The sequence below is a fragment of the Staurois parvus genome, unplaced genomic scaffold, assembly GCF_062004578.1.
Source record: "Staurois parvus isolate SC_StPar_1 unplaced genomic scaffold, SC_StPar_1.0 ptg000011l, whole genome shotgun sequence".
Taxonomy (NCBI): Eukaryota; Metazoa; Chordata; class Amphibia; order Anura; family Ranidae; genus Staurois; species Staurois parvus.
The window spans coordinates 9213778-9234685 of record NW_028317807.1 but is presented as its reverse complement, the minus strand read 5'-3'; the positions used below and the strand labels follow the sequence as shown (position 1 = coordinate 9234685).

Sequence of the window (20908 nt, the reverse complement as noted above, 5' to 3'; positions counted from 1 at the left end):
TGAAGACGCTGAAGAAGCATGTAGTGTGTTTTTGATTCATTTTTAATCTGCCTAGCAAGAAACAAAATGCATCAGAAACACGGCAAAACCACACATGCAAAGAAGCAAAAATGCACCACAAAATGTACTGCAGAAACAGATCAAATGCAAACTGCATAGGTGTGACCCTAGCCTAAAGAAGGATCTTGAATCAGGCAACCTTTTCATTACGTGGATCGGAGGAGGAAAATTTCAGTTAAAGCAGAGACACATCCTATTGACTGTAAGTTGTGTCCCTTGTGTTGACTTTTGTTTTTTCGTTTGCGACTAAACCAAGGCATTAGCATGAAAATTGGCCATCTCATTGCTGTGTTGGATTCTGAATATATTGCTTTGAGTCTTCAATAACAGACGAGTTGTATCTGGAGCTACTATATGCATGTTGTTGTACTCCTTCAAAAAATGTACCAACCTGTAGCTGTGCAAATATTTTGGGTTGAAGAGATGTAAGTGAGGAGATCAGCTGAGCTGTATCTTGACAGATGTCTTCATTGGTTGGATTCTCCAGTTCTTGCTCTGTGAAATAGCAAACAGTTTTCAAAGGTATTTATATCAATGATGAGCTTACATTACTGATGTGTATAGGAAGGGGCTGTGGATAATTTATTTTTAAAGGGGCATTATAGAACAGATATACTAGTCTTTGCCAGATAAAGGACAGAGTTTCATTCTTTAAGATAGTTATGTCTCTTATGAGCTCCAGTGGTTATATTTCTGGGTCTGTAAATATGTTGCAGCAACTACAATGAAATTCCATATTTTCTGCTAAATTTGTAATGAATTTAAACTACCCAGAATGCAATAGGAGTGGGAAAAATACTATTATTTGTACTCACTTTAAGGACCCCTTGCCAACAGACTACTTTTTGCATCCCCAAAAAAGTCTATAGGAACACAAAACCCGCTTGAAGGTAGTCAAATGCAGTTCAAGAGGCCAACTGAAGGTAAAATGCACCTATCAATTCATTCTGAATGATGCAGCAAAAGCTCTAAAATCCTTTTCTCTGCATTCAGTGGAAAACAGAACTCTACCTGCCATCTGCAGGAGTAGGAAACTAGGTACAAAACAAAAAACAAAAAAACACAACAACAAACAAAACAGTACAGGAGCAGTCCCTGCTGGTTTCAAAACTGTGAACCAAATAACAAAGCAGTGCAAAATATTTAAACACACAGGTTGCAGCAAAACCAAAGGGGCAGGTGCTGTGTCCTCCGGTGAACACAGAGAAATAGATTTTACAGTGAGTACAAAAAAATCCTACTTTTTTTCTGTTCACTAAAGGACCAGGCTCTGCTGTAGATCATTGCTACAGAGATGTCCATGAGCAGTGTTCACCAATGGGACAGGGGGGAAATAAAAGGAAAACCAGGAAATAACCCAGGCCAGTCAGACTACCGCTTGCAGAACTTTATTGCCAAAGTTAGTATCAGCTGAAGCTGTCACATCCACCCTAAAATTTGGTGAACATATGATTTGATGACCAAGTGAAGTCTACAGGAGGAGGTCTCTGGAGAGCCAGAGAACTATATTTTAGATCCCACTGAGTCACGGGGGAAAGAAGGAGGGGGGGGGGGTGACATCGGAAATACCCTGTACAATGGCCTTAATAAGAGAGTGGAAAGCCAGCTGTCAGTGCAAGATTGCAGGGACAGAGATTTGACCCTTGAAGGTACTAAGGGCTAAATGCTGTTCTGGTTCATTAGTAAAAAAGCCAGGATTTCTTGAGGCGGATGTTGCTTGCCTTGCGCCAAGAGAAGTATGCCTTCCACGTTCAGTGATAAACCTTGTGGGAAGGATACCTATTAGTGTTAAGCATTATGAGGCTCACCGATTCAGAGATTCCACTGTTGCTCAGAAACTGGGCTTCAACATCCGTGCCATTAAAGCAAGCATCTGTGAAGCTAAGTGGAGATGGAAGATCTGAAAGATGTGTAGGAGCCCATGGGGCATCTGATCAGGTTAAAGAACCACATCTGATTTGGCCACTCGAGAGCTACCAGAATGCCCTTCCATTTCAATATCGCAGAGTTTCAGGGGAGGAAAGGCAAAGATCAGGCTGTACTGATCCCATTGAGTAATTAGAGCATCTGCCTGTACCTGGAGACAAACCTGCCCAGTTTGCTGTTGAACATGGAGGCTGGGATGATTCACATCATCACCATACACAGGTCCTGGGAAACATCTGGTTGTAGAGATTATTCCCCTGGGTCCATGTGCTGCCAGTTGAGGTAGTGTGCTTGCCAACTGGCCACAGGAAGTACACAGCAGACAAGGCTGGAACATAAGGTATTTCCAAGGACAGACTCCTTTACACATCCCCTTGCCACAGAAAGACTTCTGGTTTCTACCGGATGATTGATGTAGACCATTGCCTGCACTACAGAAGGTCGTCCAGATATCCCACAATAGAAATGCTTGGGAGTGCAGCACAGGAGTACATCTTAGTGAATTCTTGTGATGCAGAAAACAGTCTAAATTGCTGGGCCACAAACTGAAGTCATTGGGGGCCCAGAGCAATGCAAAGGAATCACTGATGCGTTGTAAATATGGAGATATGGGGGTATGCATCCCAAACCAACATCTACCAAAGGGTGTGAAAAACTAAAGCCACTGCCCTAAAGCAGAAACAATACAATGAGTCCAGGAAGACTCGAATAGGATACGGAACCTCCCCATATAAAAGGTCCCCTGATCAAGTAACATACAAGAGCCAATTACAAAAGAGTAAATGGCTGGAAAGCTTCCTCTGGAAAACTTGGACAGAGGCAGACTAATAAGCCTGCAAAGTCTAACTACATCTAGACAGCGGAAAGAATAGCTTACTAACGCACTGAGAGAGAAAAACAAACAATGTTCTAGTTGAAAAGTAAAATTAAAAAACAAAACCACCTTAAGAAGTAAGAACACTCTTGGCCGCAACCCCACCATTCCTGCGTAGGACAAGATCTCTCTGAAAAAAACATGTCTTGCAGAAGTGAAAGCGCCCTGAAAGCAACCTTGTGAGCATATTGAAAATATTCCTGACAGGTTAAAAAGTGGCCTGAATCACTGAAAAGAACTACACAAAGCCAACAAAGCAGCAGGAAGCTGTATAGGGGAAGCTACATAGTATACACCCTATAAAAATTTCAATCAGGGAAAGAGGCTAGTGGTCTTTGGAGCAAGATCACAAATGCAGCGAGAAATCAATTGATGGTACACAGATCCAAACATAGAAGCAGACCTGACTGCAAAACTAAAAAGGTCACGTTTTGTCCAATGGAGCATTTCCTGGGGTAGCAGCTACTATCCCCACACAATGCAAAAAATGTTGTCCATGTGTGAAGATAGACCTTATGAGAAGTAGACTACCTAACTGTTAACAGTGGAGAATCATCAATGCAAAGAGCCCTCCTATCTCCAAAGACCTGGGAAGCAATATCTTAGCCATTGAACCACAAATATGATGGTCTGAAAGATTCACAGAGCATCCGCAAGTAGTCTGAACATGGCAGAGTACCATATCTGCTTGGGCCAACCTAGAGCTATGAGCACCCCTCAAAATGCCCACTATCAAGAACCTGTGGAGCAGATAAGAAGGGAGTTGCAAATGAGGAAAGGCATAAATCAGGCTGTACGGATCCTTGGAGCTACCGGAGTATCCACAGGTCACAGGTCCTAGAAGACCTGCAGGTTTAGGGCCCATCCCCTGAAAGACAAACTCTGACAGCAGAGCAGTCTTGCAAAATTGTCAAGCTCTGTGATTTAACCAGAGGATGAGGCTGGAATGCAAAGTCCTGCCCAAGACAAAATCTTTTCTACTGCTCTTGCCGCAGTAAGACAACTAGGTATTCCATGATGGTTGATGTATGCGACCATCATGGTGCTGTATGACAGAATCCAGATTAGATGATTCTCCAGCAGGAAGTCCAATGTTATAAGGACAAACAAATTGCTCAGAGTTGCAGAATGTTGAGTGGGAGTTGGGTTTCCTCACACCGAATGGAAATGCCAAAAATGGTAATGAAGCTCCTTCATTAAGAACTGAAAAAAACGCTGGCGGTTGTGGGAGAAGGGAACGTTGAAGTTTGTGTCCCTGATGTTGACTGAGGTTAGGACATCCCCCTGATGAACAGAAGCTACCAATGACCTCACTAATTCTATACGAAACATATGCACCTTCACAAAAGCATTGAAGGCCTTCAGAACCAGAATGGGAAGAACTCCTTCCTTCTTTGGAACCGTGAACATATTGGAAAACAATCTTCTGAACGTTTTGGAAAATGGTACAAGTACTATATCACCCCCTGAGCAAGAAACTCCTGAACGTCTGAGTGCAGGTTTACCAGATGCTTCAGTGAAAGGCGTAGGTTAGAAAAGAAAAAACATTCTGGAGGGAAAAGCTGGAACTTGATTTTGCAGCTGGAGGATACCACCTCCAAGACCCATTTGTCTGAAATGAGAGGCAGCCATCAGCCTGCAAAGGACAGAAGACGTCTCCCCATATGGAGAAGTTGTTGTGGGAGTGAACCTTCATGCAAAGGCGGGCTTTTCCATGGGCTTGGGGTTCTTGTGCTACTGACAAGGATGCTTGAATCCTGTGGGCACAGAGGGCTTTGTGGACTTGTCCCCGAAAGAGGCATCCTGGCCACAAAAAATGCATCTATTTGCATAAAAGAAAGGCTGGCATTACGCCGTTGCTCCTTGTTTTTCCTGGACAGGGCAAAAAAGGTGTGATTTTGATAATCTTGTCCATGGACTCACCAAAAAGGTGACCACTTGCAATAGGCATCTTGGCAAGAGCCTGGTCCACAGACTGGCACTTAAGCTAGGGTAAGCACTTCAACATAACAGCCGAAACAGGCAGTTGCGAAAACAGCTGTCCAGAATGCAAAGTTGCATTGGCGAAGAATCAATTGATCAGCCAAGTCAATATAAGCTGGGAGCTAAATCTTGGAGCAATAGCTTAACCCATTCAGGTTGGGACAGATGCCAGAACTGGACAGATTAGAGCTCCCATAATGATATACATGGAGAGAGTGGTACTCTTCACCTTCCTTTTTGACGGGTCCCTGAAGAAGGGGGAATCTTTAACTGGACTGATAGCCTTATTTGGTCTAGAAATAGAAGATCAATCACCAGAGCGGTTGGATCATTCCTTGAAAATGCCTCCTTGAATGGGTAATGTACAGCAACGTATTTTGGCAAGGTGAATGGCCTAATTGGATGCATCCAATATTTGTAGATGAAACAAGAAGTCATAATGAAAAACATTAGAGGACTGCCTGTGCTTATGAGTCCTGAAAGGGACTGGAAAAATCTTCAGAAGCTGAAGGCTCCTGAATCTTAAAAGTCTCCTGGAGAGCCTTAATAGGAGCCAAGACCAGCCCTTTTTCATGTGCCAGTTTAACAGTTGGCAACTCCTTCTCACTGTCAGATTGGTTTGGAATGAGGTGGCTTCTGCCTTAATGAGGGGTCCTGACCTATGGGGGTCAGGAGCAGACAACCTCAAACGCAGACACAGATTTTTTTTTTAGGGGGCTTCTGCGATAGAACCCTCTCCATGTGAGAAATAAAGCCTTCCATGGTTGTAGAAAAGGTATCAAAAGTTAAGGGGGGCCCTGTGAACCCCAAAGCCATTTGGCCTGTGTCTGCGGTTGGCCAGTCATATGGAAGTTTGGCAGGCAATGCAAAGAAGATTCGCAAAAGCAGAGGTTTGATGAAGAAAAATTCCCCAATGCTGGTGACTACCTGCACTTGCTCAGGGGCCTCAGGAAGGGCAGCCACAGGGCAAGGGAAAACCCCCAGGTGATCCAATGCAATGCACCCTGGAGAGATCACTCACAGACTAAGGCATGTCATCTTGAAACCTGCAGTCTCACAGCAGTATTAGACATCCCAAGGCAAGGTGTCTCCAGGGGATACAAACGCTTCTCTGATGGTGATCCAAATGTCGCTGGTCCAGGAATAGCAGCTCAACAGAATGGAACCGACCAACCCATTGTATGCATCCAATAACGGGTCAAAACTCCCTGGGCCACTCCGCTATCAGCACAGTAGTTGCAGCCAATCAAGATGAGGCAGAGAACTGCATGGGCTCGAAGGCAGTGTTGAGACTACCCTGATCTATATTGTATATTTGGTCTAGCACCCAGCGCTGCAGTAAAAGAAAAAAAATCATCAACAGGAACAAAAAAACTTGGAAATAAGAAGCAGAAAAGTTTCTAGGTTCCAACTCCTAAGTGCAAGGTAAAAATTAAGCCTTATGTTGCTGATGGGGGGCTTAGCACCAGCATGGGCTGTCACTAGGGGCTGTTCTTTTTTAGTTGTACCTAGCATCCCACTCCTGCAGGTCGCGTGATAACTCGTGGAAAAGAAGCAAGGTTTGGGGAACAATCTTAAGTTAATATCTATTGCAGGGGTCTCCAACTTTTCTAATTAAAAGGCCAGTTTTCTGTTCTTCAGGCTTTAGGGGGTCCAGACTGTGGCTGGTGGATGTAGAAAATGCTCTGCCATCAATGGGAGTAAGCAATATTGTTTTTATTAAGAGGAATAGTACCCCACTGTTGGTAACAGTTGGCGGAATAGTGCCCCATTGTTGGTGTCATTAGGAAGAATGGTGCCCCATCATTGCCATCAGTTGGAGGAATGGTGCCCCAAGGGCCGGATAAAAACAAGCAAAGGGCTGCATCTGGCCACCGGGCCACAGTTTGGAGACCACTGATCTACTGAATCCTTAAGCAGTCGTACATCCAGAATAGAAGTTGTCAGCTCTACGAAGGTGGGATAGCCAGATAAACAGTAGGATTTACTTTAAACCAATTCTACCTACCTGAAATATAAACTCTAAATGGACTGACCCATATTTTTTTTAAAAATCCAAACTCTTTTTATTAAGAACAAGATCACAAGTTACAATGCATGGCATATATGAAAATAGGTAAACGAAATTAAACTTTTATCTTGCAATACAAGGTCATAACAATGTGAAAAAGTAAGATCAATACATACGTGATCCTGAGTATTGCTTAGTGAATAGAGTTAAATTTAACCAATAAACAAACAGGTGGAATTATCTACGAACTGAAAAGGTCAGTGTGAGAATACAATGTGAATCTTACAGACTGCATATCATAGAATGCTATAAAAAAGTATAGCTCTATAATGACAAGTTATGGTGACAACTGCAGGAGCCTTTGCATAACTAGTTGAGATGGGACCAGCCCCGCTACATCTAGCCAACCCTGCCAGATTGAAGACTGTCCCTTATTACTTCAGTTATATTGGATACTATGTCTGGATACTTTGCACTCAAGTATACCATTGTCATTTGTAAAAATAGAGAGGTTTTTCAAGTGGAAATAAACCCCTTTATTGAAAACACTCACGTGTCTCACATGCACAAAGTTATATTATCCTTTTTATTACACTTTTATTTAAATTTTTTATATAGCAGGTAGCATAAGGCTTAACGTAAATGGCTCTCCGATTTTCTTTTTTAATTGGAATGTAAAGCACCCTGATGACTGAAGCAACTAGCAACATAACCTGCACTGCAGATGAGAGTGGCTTTGGATGAACTGCTACATTATTCAGGGATAGGAAAACTTGCTTGTTGCCTGTCAGGCAACAGAGATTTAGACTGTCTGTCTGACAAAGTACCAAGCAAAACACATACTCAGAAGTCCATTAAAATCCACACTCACAAAAAAAATCCAACCGTACAAGAATTATTAATTTGACTTTTCTAGCTCACGTTGTAGCTATTCCCAATAGTTATTATTATGAAACAACAATTTATACTGTGCACTTCTGCTAGAATGTTGCACCTGTTAGTACACTTGTCTTGCATAATATAAAGTATGCATGTGTGTGCCAAAAGTAGACTCTAAGTCAGTGTTTCTCAACCTTTTTTCAGTCAAGGCACCCTTTAAAATTATGGACAATTTCAAGGCACCCTCTAAAATTATGGACAGTCTTGAGACACTCCATTTTAAAATGTAAAAAACTATTCTAATAGTTTTACATAATGCGTCAACATCAACACACGTAGGACATCCAGCATTAGAGGCGATTTATTCTTCCAAATCAATTTCACTTTTGCACACTGGTACTGACCAGTATTCCAATGTTTCTCTTCTCCCTCAGTTTTTCTCCATCACTCAGCTAATGTGACCCCAGCGGTGATGGAGAGGGGGAGGGGAGGGTCAAACAAGGATCAAGGATGCTGTGCAGATGACCAACATCCTCCTTATCAACTGATGATGTAATTGGTTGTTGGGATGCCGGCAGCTAGAAGGTCGTAATGGTGTACAATAACAGCCCGTGGCTTTGTGTGGCTAAAAGGCAGGCTTGATCCACCTCTGACTTGTACACAATTTTTGGGCAATTTTTAGGCATTTTGCCAAGGCACCCCTTAAGAGACCTCAAGGTACCCCAGGGGCACCCTGGTTGAAAAAGGCTGCTCTAAGCTATACTGAGGGAAAGAAACTGATGTGAATGTGATGTTTTGTCAGTGCTATGTAAAAAAGTAAAAATAAGAAAATAAACACCTACCTTCTTGAGAAGCCGCTTCAAATGTAACCGTAACCATTTCATTGAGAACGCTGCCATTATCAGAGTTCCACTGCAGCTGAAAAAATATACATAATAATAATTCAATAATGTTTCAACACTGGAAAACCATCGCAACTTACATTTCAATAAAGTTCTGTTAACCGCAGTGGCATTGCTATATAATGGTTAGAAATGGCAAGCTTTGGTATGAACTGTGGTGTGAACTGACTGAAATAGCTGCCAGCACGGTCCCACTGTGTTTTCCTATTTCACATGCTCCATATATTCTAAAATATACAAAAACTATAAGGCCTCATGTACACAGGATGTTTTGCAAGAACAAAGCTTTTCCTCCTAGAAGCCTTTCCTCCAAGCAGCAGTGTTTTAGCAGAAAAAAACTCCTGATGCTTGTAAAAGTGTGTAATGCTTCTAATCGCGTTTACAGGTGTCGAGCGCTTGGGTGTTAATTCACTTTATTAGCCATAATTATAATTTATTCTGGCCATTGAAATGAATTAACGCTCAAGCGCTAAACAAGCATTTACATGTGTTTACAAGCGCCAAGTGTTTTTCCTGCCAAAACTCTAATGCTCCTTGATGCACTGACAGTGTTTTTGTTTCTGCCTCTAAACTCTTCTGCTACCAGATTCTGCTAAAAATCTATGTGTGCGTGGACACAAAGGCAAACATGCAGGAGAGTTTAGAGGCAGGAAAAAAAAAGCCTGACGCCCCTAGAAACAGCTGGAAAAAACGTTCAATGTGCATGAGGCCTAAAGCTTTGCATAGGGAAAGGCTAAAACTCGATTAATTTTAAATTTTTGCCATCTGTGTCCCATTGAGTAGATTTTGCTGCATTTCCTGTCATGTAATCACAACAAAAGTGAGGAAAATCCTCATTCAGAGGACTGCTGTGGGAACAAATTGGAAAATGTTGAATGTTGCTTCACTTTCAGACCCAATGACAACAGTCACTGGTACAAACAGAAAGGATGTATTTCACCAAAGGGGACACAGACAGCAATAAGTAACTAACAGGAGTTCTAACCATTTCCTGTTATCAAACATAAAAAGTTTTGGCTTTAGATACACTTTAACCACTTGCCCTGCAGCAGATATACCCCCCTTCATGACGGGGCCAATATTTGCTGTTCAGCACTGCGCTATTTCAACTGGTAATTGTGCGGTCGTGCAATGCTGTACCCAAACAAAATTTATGTCCTTTTTTCACACAAATAGAGTTTTCTTTTGGTGGTATTTGATCACCTCTGTGGTTTTTACTTTTGCACTAAAAACAAAAAAAGACCTAAAATTTATAAAAAGAAAACAATATTTTTCATTTTTGATAATAAAAAATATCCAATAAACTTAAAGTTAGGTATAAATTTAGGCCAAAATGTATTCTGCTACATGTCTTTGGTAAAAAGAATCTCAATACATGTATATTAATTGGTTTGTGTAAAAGTTATAGCGTCTACAAAACTATGGTATATATATGTGGAATTTATGCAGCTTTTACTTTCTGACTGCCTATCACATTTCTTCAGGTGCTAAAATGCCAGGGCAGTATAACCCCCCCCCCCCCCCGCCAAATGACCCCATTCTGGAAAATAGACACCCCAAGGATTTTGCAGAGAGACATGTTGAGCCCTTTTTTTGCCACACATTTTTTGAAAATGACAATTATTTTTTTCCCACAAAGTTGTCACTTTAATGATATATTGCTCATGCATGCCATGGGTATATGTGGAATAACACCCCAAAACACATTCTTCTATTTCTCCTGAGTATGAGGATAGCACATGTGAGAGACTTTTTGGCAGCCTAGCTACATACAAGCCCCTAAAATCCAATGACTAGCTCCAGGCTTTCAAAGGGCATATTTCCTCATATCACGTCCCCACTACCTATCACAGTTCTGAAGGCTCTAAAATGCCAGGATAGTACAAACACCCCCCCCCCAATGACCCCTTTTTGGAAAGTAGACACCCCAAGGAATTTGATAAGAGGCATTGTGAGTATTTTACAGATATCATTTTTGTCACAGGGTTTTGAAAAAGAAAAAAAGAAAAGAAAAAGACATTTGTTTTCTTTCTTCATTTTCCAAAAACATGTGACAACAAATGAGATCTGTAAAACACTCACCGTGCCTCTTAGCAATTACCGTGGAGTGTCTACTTTCCAAAAAGGGGCCATTTGGAGGGGTTGCTTCTACTATCCTGGCATTTCAGGGCCACCATTAGAAGCTTATGCCACACATCACCTACTCTTAAAGACCAAGCTTTTTCTGACACTTTTTGTACACATGAAAAAAAAATTTTTTTGCTAGAAAATTACTTGGAACCCCCAAACATTATATAATTTTTTAAAGCAGAGGCCCTAGAGAATAAAACGGTGGGTGTTGAATTTTTTTTACATCACACAGTATTTGCGCAGCGATTTTTAAAACATAAATCTTTTGGGAAAAATACACTTTTTAGAATTTTAACGCACAAAACCACAATATATTGCCCAATTGTTTAATAAAATATTAAAGATGATGTAACGCAGTGTAAATAGATACCAAACACGGCAAGCTTTAAAATTGTGCATGCCCGTGCAATGGCAACAAAGTACATACATTTTTATTATCGATAGGCGACGCTTTAAAAGACTTTTCAGGTCACCAATTTATATTTACACATATATTTGCGCGCGTGTAGTGAGGCAAGGGTGCTTTTTTTCCCGTTATTTTGATTTTTTAAAATCATTTTTACACGGTCTCTTTCTTCTTTTTTTTTAATCACTTTTATTGCTATCACAAGGATGTAAATATCCCCTCTGACTGCAATAGGTATTGACAGGTATTCTTTTTTGAGAAATCTGGGGTCTATTAGATATCTCCTCTGCCCTTACATCATCTGATCTCACCAAGATCGGTGTAATCAGATGCTTTCCCAATTTGCAAATGGCGCTTCTTATATCCTGCAAAACTGAAGTGATGAAATGCTTGTAGCTTCCGATTCCTTGGACTATAGAGATGAATGGAGTCATTCTGGTCTGTGATCAGCTCTATAGTCAGCCAGAGCATCTGCCGGCTGCATTCTCTGATTCCTCTGTGGGACAGGAGAAACCCAAGAAAACTGTGGAAGGCAGCAGGAGGGGGGAAATGTGCCTTCCCGCTGCTTGTAAAAAAAATTCAGCAGCTAATTGGCCACCAGGATTGCTTTTAAATGAAAGCCGACCGCCAGCTGAAAAAAACGATACCAGGATGATGCCTGTAGCTGCAGGCATCATCCCGGTATAACCACTCAAAGTCATACAGGTCTATGGACAAATATGACCGCAATTCATTCTTTTTTGTAAACCATGTTGAGGGTTAGGCCCAAAAAAGTTTTAAATTCAGAAACTGTGATAGTTTTCCATGTGAAAAGAGCTGAATTTGAGTGGGCGGCGTTGTATTGTTGTGCGTATAAATTGCTTTGGCCCACAATCAATTGGTACAAATCTTCAGTGAAAAACAGTGAAGGGGCCAAGCGCTAGAGCTGGCAGCGAATGGGGCCGATTCTGCTAACACTGCGTTTTTGGGGACACTATACAAATGAGGCACTAGTATAGTTCTGTTCATGATCATTATATTGACAAACACTATACTAGTAATGGCGGTGATCAGCGACCTATAGCGTGAGTGCGATAGTGTACAAACAATCTAACACTAGCTGACCCTGACTGGGTGGGGCGCTTACTGACCCTGACGCTATTTGATGTTGCTATTGGCAGGAATGCAGTGATCAGTGAAAAATGTTATATACTGACACTGTACGAATGGCAATGGCTGGGTGATGTATGTGTGTGTGTAAAATGTAGTGCTTTTACTCGGTGATGTGTTCTCTCTTCTCTCCCTGGACCGACTGGGGGGGGGTCTCAGGCATGTTCACACCCTAAAACAGGAAGCAATGCAAGATTATGTCGCTTTGCCAAGAGCGGGTAAGCGGTTGGCAATTAGTTAAAAACAAACCCTTAAAAATTTCTCAATATGGTATTTTTTATTTAATTTTTTTTAACAATTTTTTTTTTTTTATATATTTTTATCAGATTAGTACAACATTACCATAGTAAGATTGTACTACTGTGGGGGGTATCAGGGATTTTTTTTCTTCTAATTTACACTTTGCTTTGCAGGAGAAATAAAGATCCTTTCTCCTGCAATGCAAAGCTTACTGTCGTGAACCTAACTCATTAACGAACTGTCATCAATGAGTTTTTGACAGCTCAAGATAGTGATTGGCTGTAGCTAATCACATGATACAGGGTGCTGTGATTGGCCCCATATATCATGTGACAGCTGTGGGCCAATCACAACTCATTAGGAAGAGAAGCAGAGCTGTTATGAATGAGATTTATTTATAATGGCTTTGCTTACATTGTGATCATGTGATCGCATTGTGATCATGTGATCGCATAGAGATCACATGATCACCAGGTCCCGTTCACCGGGATCTTCATTCCACTGTGTCCGCCGGACACAGCAGTCACGGTGGACGAGCGCTGCTCGCCCCCTTGTGTTGGAACAGCCAGAGCGACGTACGGGTACGTTGCTTTTCCTGTAGATGCCATCTGGCCACAGTACATTGTGGGCGGGCAGTAGGGAAGTGGTTGAGACCTGTATTTCAGGTTACTTTTCACTACCAATGTACTATTCTGCTGAAATATCCACATTTTTACACCTACTTTGGTCTCTCCTCTCAACATACGCCTAAATTATCCCAATCATGAACTGTAGCATAGCACTAGGTGTCAAATAGATGGAAAACCTCTGCTGAATTCTGTTGTACAACAGCTCTATATACATATCAGTATCCTTGCATGTCTGATCTATTTACCACCAGCCAGTAGATTAGTAACAGCACACCACTTATGAAGAAAAACTTCCCTAGAAACCTCTTACGTAAATGCACTGAGCAGTCACCTCTCTCACTGATCCTGAGACAGTCTCCTGATCATAGATGAGGTCTCCATTCCCCAGGGCTTTCTGTGCCTCATGGATGTGGTTCTTTAGATCATTCACAGTTGGGAAGTAAGACAGGTTATGCCGTTCAGGAATTTCATCAGGTTTAAAAAGCTCTCGCTCCACATATTTTCTAATCAGTGAAAAAAAATGGAAATATTTGAGTAAGAAGACATTACATGCAAAATTATAGGTGCCAATGTATCCACAATTACAGAAAAAAAAACCTAATGTGGACCTGAACTCACAAAGTGAAGACTTGCTACAGGGAACATTTAGAACTGTTTATTGTCCCTCAGCAGTACCCTGGAAAACATACTTTGGTTTGAATGCCCTTGAAAAAATAGCATTGCACATCCTAAGTGAGGATGCCTTCGTACTTCTGTGCCTATTGTCAGGAATGGACTTGCCAGTGTTGGTGGGACTCACCTGCCTTGTGGGCTGCAGTACCAGGGCTGGCCAGCGGGTGCTCTCAGCAACCAGAGGCTCACTCCTGCAATGAGCCATCACCTGAGGCTGATTACAGCAGGTGTATTTAAGGAATGGCCAGGCCTGTGATCAGGGCCTTGGTGTATGTTTCCCATGTGCCCCTGTACCTGCATCCTGTCTGCTTCCTGCCTGATCCTGCTTTAATCCTGACTCTGCATGAACTCTGCCTGTCCTGACTACGCTTCCGCCTGCTCCTTGTACCTTGCCTGCCCGTTTGCTACCGACCCGGCCTGCCCGACTACGTTTAGTATTGTTCTTATTGTTATCTGTTGGAGATTTGGCTGCACTGTGTTTATGTTTAGTCTTGCACTGCGTTTATGTATTGTTTAGTCTTTAATAAATTGTATTGTTTATACTATACCTGGAGCCTGTGTTTCCCTGTGTCAGTCCACACATTTCTGGTCATACCCGGATACCTAACACCTATAGTCTTTTAGCTGTGCATCTGCAGAGTGAGATCCACTGCTGCCTCTGACTGCTAGTCTCATATTTGTAGATTTGGTAGTATCATTACTGTGATGTTCACTGTTCTCCTTACAGGATGCTCTAACATGAGAAAGTAAAGTCTGCCTTCACCAAGATGGCTGCCGCCACACAGAGACCAGTACAGAGCAAGCCAAGGTTAGTCAGTAATATGGAAAAATCATTAAGTGTTTTAAGCAATTTTTAAGCAAAAACTGATTTAAATATTTATAACAAACAGGAATCCTAAATGTCCTTACACACAGGGTGATAATTTGGGTTACTTCCCAACAAGCGATCTCTTTTTACCTTAACTGTTTCCTCACAGCATAAACCTCCTCAATTCCTTTGGACACAAGCTCCCGTATTTTTTCTGCCACGCAAGGGTGCAGTCGAGAAGGTTGAAGACTATTTTCATCACACACCACTTCCTCTTCTTCCTCATTAGATGGTTGGAATGGGGTAGGTGATGGTGAGAAACAGCCTGCATCTAGACTGTGATACTGATGTGCTTCCTGGTCAGGTAACTGAACATACCACCTGTAATAATTCAACAAAGGAGAGAATTCATTGTGTATACGTATCATGAGTAAGGGCTATATGTAGAACACACAAGTGTGTAAAAGCACCTTACACAGTCTTAAAACTGCCTTGTGTAAACTAAGATTTTGTAAGCAGAAAGTAAGGAAACGATTTACATTAATTTACAGTGAGCATAAATGTAAGAGGGAAAAAAAGCGGTCAGGATAAATTTTGTTACATAGGAAATCAATTTGCTAAAAGAACTAAAGTAGAGATCTGGGATGGGAGGCATACATCAGTTTGTGTTTGGGAAAGTCTATGTTTAAAGACCAACTCCAGCAACAACATTATTTTTAGTTTTGGATAAAGCTGTGCAGGATATTTTCTGATGTTTTCCCTTGCTTCCTGTTCTGATAACCTCTGTCTTTGGAAATCTTCCCATTGCAGATACAGATACCAGTAAACACATGAACTTCTAACCTTTCTAACTATCCAAGGCTAAAAAACAGGTTTGGCTGGAGTTAGGCTTTAACATCATTTCAAATGAAATCAGAAGTTAAGATATTTAGAAGTATTCTGTCATTCCCTGTAAATACATGCAACAATACATACATTAAAGTAATAAGGATTCACAATGAAAGATATTGTATGTTATATTGATGGTGTTTTTATGATATGATATACATGATGGAACCCAATTATTCCTACTAGACCCCAGGTATTCTCAGCTGCAATACATAGAGATAGTAAAGTTAACCACTTCAAGTTCGAACACTTTCACCCCCTTCCTACCCAGGTCAATTTTCAGCCTTCAGTGCTATCACACTTTGAATGACAATTACGTGGTCACTGTACATATGAATTCTTTTAGCATTTTTTAAGACACATAAAACTTTATTTAGGTGGTATTTATTCACAACTGAGATTTTCATTTTTTTGCTATGTAAATGAAAAAGTCCAAACATTTTGAAAAAAAAGTGTTTTTTTTATAAAATTTTGCAAATAAATAATCTTTCTTCATAAATCTTGGCCAAAATGGATTCAGCTATCTTTTAGTAAAAAAAATAACCCAAATTAGTTTAAAACCAAAAATGATAGTTTTTCAAAAAAAATGTTTACATTTTATTTTATTTTTTTATATTATTTTTCTGGATTTTTTTTTAACATACTGTCACCCATAAAGGCTGTAAAAGTAATAATTTCTATTTCTCTCTGCCTGCATTCTTGCAACCATTGAGAAATACTACGTGAGCTGTGATTGGTCACAGCTTGTCACATGGTACAAAGCTGTTGTGAATAGCCTTGATCATTCACAGATTTCACAAGTAGTAATCAATGATGTCAGGAAGTAACATCTTGTTTACTGCTGCTGATGTGATCACTGATTGGCCAATCAGTGATCATATGAATCGGGGCTTCACACAAAGGTCCAGTACAGTGATCAGTGTTCTGCTGTGTTCAGAGGACACAGTGGACACCGGATCGTGGTGCCGCGCAATCCCAGGGAGCGCACATAGGCAGTGAATGTGGGTGACATTTAGAAACGTCAACCCGCTTCAGCAGTGCTCCCATCTGGCCGTTTATAGACATGGGCAGGACGGGAAGTGGTTAAAGTTGAACTCTAGGCAGATAAAATGTGGTATGTGTATATTAAAAAAAAAATGTTATTACGTATATTTTGTGCTGAGTGAATTTGTATGGGAGTGGTATTATAATTAACAATCAGCTGCTGCAAGGCTCTAATGAGGAAAGTAGCAGGGTCTGCAGCCCTTCAGACATGATTTTCCATAGGGAGTATTTCACCAAAAATTAGATTTTTGTTGTAGGAGATGCCAAAAATCTGACTTGCATCTTAGTGCAGACATCTGGGAAAATCAAGCAGGAAAGGACATTTTCAGGTGGCATTCTGTACACCATCTGTGTGCAGAACACCTCCAGGTAGCCATATTGTATTTTACAGAAAATGACAGCACTGCAGATTGAAAAGGAAAGGTAATTTGTAATAGCATTAAATTACAATATGACTTGAGCCGCAATTGTATACGCTATATTATTTTTTTATTTGCACATTTTTTTCCCCCTAAAAGGGAAGTTACCCTCTAAATATCTGAATTTGACTTGATATTGGCCTCTTGCAATTCCTTGTACAGCAGAGGTCAGATTGGGAGAGGGAGAAGCAGCACAGGAGCCGATCAGGTGTTCTGCAGTGCCTATGTGCTAACAAGAAGCTTGCTGATAGGAGTGAGAGGGTGATGAGCTAATCAGTCTGTTGTTGCTCCTTCCCTGTCCAATTACAGGCTAGGGCAGGCAAAAAAACCTGGCTGTATATCGTAACCGCAGCAGAATAAAATCAGGTATCCAGGCTGGTTGTGTTGTCTGGCAGGGCTGTGAAAATCTCAGGAACAAATTGACAGAAATACATTTTGGCATGTAAAACAACACTCATATATAGTATGTATTTAATCTGGGAATTTACCCATTTGCATGGAGTCCAGCTTTAAAGGCAATGTCATCTTTTACCTATGCTCCCTTTTCACAAGGCAGACACTAAAATGACAGTTTGCTATACAAAAGAGGATTAGATAGTTCTGCTTCTAAAAGTTGTAGGAGTCATCATTATGTGATCAAAGAACAAAGAGAGGGCGCACAGGCCTAGTGCATTACCATGAAAAATGTTTAATAAAAAATAAAATAGGTGTTGTACTCACAAACAACAATAAAGTCAAGGCACATCATATAAGAACAGCTGGGTCAACACGGCGCTGAGTAACAGTCCGCAATGGGGACTCTGAGGAAGAGGCAAGTCCTCGAAACGTGTCAGCCTATTGGATGTCTACACTCCCCATTGCGGACTGTTACTCAGCGCGGTGTTGACCCAGTTGTTCTTTTATGACGTGCCTTGACTATATTGTCGTTTGTGAGTACAACACCTACTTTATTTCTTATTAAACATTTTTATGGTAATGCACTAGGCCTGTGCGCCCTCTCTTTGTTCTTTCCTCATTCAGTATATTTGGATTCCCCCGGTCCATTTGAGGGCAGCAAGGTGTGCATGTTCCAGGACATTCTTAATGTGGTTGTAGCCTGCATCGAGTCCATCCCCAAGTGCAGGAGCATTGTGTTTGCTGGTTCATCATTATGTGATCAGCTGGTGTCTAAAGTGCTGTAAAGGCTAAAGATTTTTTACCTTAATGTATTCTCTGTATTAAGGTAAAAAACCTTCCTTAGTGCAGCTCGCCCCCAGCCCCCAAATACTTACCTGAGCCCAATCTTGATCTAATGCTATGCCCGGGAGCAGAGGTGCTAATCTCTCTCTCCCTTCTCACTAGACTTAGCTTGGGATCAAACTTGCATGATTACCCTTCCCTCTACTCTAGCAGGCAGCTTGCTGGGGGGTACTTGGAAGGCAGGAGGAGCCAGAAGCGCCAGTGGAGAACCCCAGACCCCATAAGTGGAAGATCAGGGCTGTTCTGTGCAAAACCATTGCACAGAGCAGGTAAGTATAACATGTTTGTTATTTAAAAAAAAAAAGATCCTTTACAATCACTTTTAATTTACATGGTCACATCACTTTTTTACTGCTGCAGTGCTAATTCCCCTCTAGGGTTAAATGGACCCTATCTACATCTCCAGTTCAGATATTGGTTAAGGGAGCTTAGTTAGGAGTTGCAGTCAGAGTTCATTGAACATATGTTGTTTAAAACCAAAATGTAAGGAGGGTCTCTACAACACTAACATGCAAGTTAATAGCAAAAAGAGTTAAGCACAATGAAAAATGCGCACAAATGCTAACAAATGTTTAAAGAACCAGTGAAAAACTCCACAGGTTTTGGAAACTAAAGTTCAAGACTTTATCCACCAGTTTTCATGTTAATTCAACTTTATTCTGTTCGAATTAAAGTATCTAGATACCTGTACAAAAACCTACATACAATATTTTGCTACAGTTGGCAAACACTATATGCAAACAGCCTACAACAAAAATTACAAATATGTTTTCTTACCTTAAAATGCCCTCTGTGCTATCTAAATCCTTTTTTAGTAAGTTAAAAGCTTTTTCTTGCTCCATCTTAATCAGTTTTTTATCAATCTTTGGATCGGTAGGGACTCTGTATTTTGGAAATTTCTTCACCTTTTTTATGTATATCCTTAAGGAATAAAAAGAAACAGTGGTTTTGATGTGCTAAAAAAATCTTATGGCGTCATACTTCCATCAGTATATCAGTTTTAGTTGTTAGCTTACAGTGATCTGGTCTCATATATTAAGTGTTCTTGCATGGCAAGACCACTTGCTGTTATCTCACATATATATTCTTATTATTATAGCCAAATTTACCACCCTATGGTTCACGAAATATCTGCGTTTTTGTGGTGAAATTGGTCCCATAGGAATGAATGGCGGAATGTTCAAAACTAGAGTGGGAGCTGACAAAAGCTAGAGTGTGAGCTAAAAAATCAGGACATGATCTCTAAACTGCCATCACTCCCTCATTTTCAAGCCCACCTACACAAATCTTATATAAAAACGTTCAGCTATCCCTGCTGCCACTAAAAATGTCCACGGCTAAGCCATAGTCCTGATAGTTTTCACAATATGACCATTTTTTTGCAACTCACGTTGCCCATTGACATTCATTGAAACTCCACTCTAGCCACCTCAAATTTAAAGGGCAATTTCTGAACTGCAACTGTGCCTTCATTTTTAATATTTCAGAGACATACTATACATCAAAATGTAGATCTGGGTCTTGTGATTCTCACAATATCAGGCTCTTTGGTGTAGGATTTATAATTTTTAAATTACAAACGTTTGATAATGGCAACCGCTAGTGAAGTGAGCAGGTTGGAGCAGTTTGTTTTTAATCACTCTTCTCTGCCCTTGCTGTAGAGTGAGTTGCCAAAGGAACCCAGGTGTGTGAGCAGGCAGCAGAGTGACAAGCCACTCCACCCAGTTACTCCGCCCACTCCAGTTGTAGACCACGGTTGGAGGCAAGAACACTTCACATAATTTCCCCAGAAATTGTAGCTTTTCTAGTTTGTTAAAGCAGTAGTGAACACTGCTTGCTCACTACCAACAGGAAAGCTTATAATAAATCTTAACTGAAGGAATATCTCCTAAACGTGCACGGTTTAGGAAATATTCACTAATTCTGTAGATGGTGACATCACCAACACATGAAAACTGAGCTCTGAAGGGATGGCATGCACCGTTTAGGAGATATTCACTATCTCTGCAGCTGGTGACGTCACCGGCGCATGCACACTGTACTCTGGAAGGATGGAATGCAATCCCTTTAGAGTACTGTGCTGCAGCTCCCATACACATGTGCAGGAATGACGTAATAGCAGTTTGGCCATTCAAACGACCGTAGGCCATGAACCCAGAAGGAAGACCGGGTGGAAATGGAAGCCCTTTTAGTGGTAACAGCGCACTGCTGGAGGGCTTCGCTTTAAGGTAAGTCTTTCATCATAATGTGCTCTTATGTGTTACATACTAACTCACTATGACATTAGCTTGCAGGGGACCTGCCCCTGCTCATGAGAACTGGAAAGCCAACCAGCAATCCATCAAAATAACAGATGGGAAAAAAAAAAAAAACGCACTACTAAAAATACAATACAATAGAAAAAAAAATAGACCAAAAACATGTAAGGTCGAGAAAAGATAAAAATTCAAGGGGGCACAGACCAAGGAAAAAACAAAATCTCTCAGTGGGAATTTTGGACAACATAAAAAGTCCAAAAGAAAAGTTTTAATACAGAACTACAGGAAAAACATTTTTCATTAAAGATAAAGTAAGAGAGAGGTTTTTTTGCCAACTGTGTCCCATTTAAGATATTTCCCTTACTTCCTGTCCCAAAGCCACACCAGAAAG

At 40.9% G+C, this 20908-nt stretch overlaps 1 protein-coding gene across 1 annotated transcript in view; it reads right to left on the bottom strand.

Moving 5' to 3' along the window:
• The window catches only part of CARF (calcium responsive transcription factor), a 134384-nt gene that overhangs the window by 9255 nt on the left and 104221 nt on the right, over positions 1-20908 (bottom strand). Inside the window, exons 9-13 of the mRNA XM_089670569.1 lie at positions 19037-19180; positions 14820-15050; positions 13521-13692; positions 8576-8651; positions 452-555 (exon numbers count right to left, since the gene is read on the bottom strand). Of these exons, the coding sequence (XP_089526695.1) occupies positions 452-555; positions 8576-8651; positions 13521-13692; positions 14820-15050; positions 19037-19180 (727 nt within the window). The remainder of the gene's footprint in view (positions 1-451; positions 556-8575; positions 8652-13520; positions 13693-14819; positions 15051-19036; positions 19181-20908) is intronic.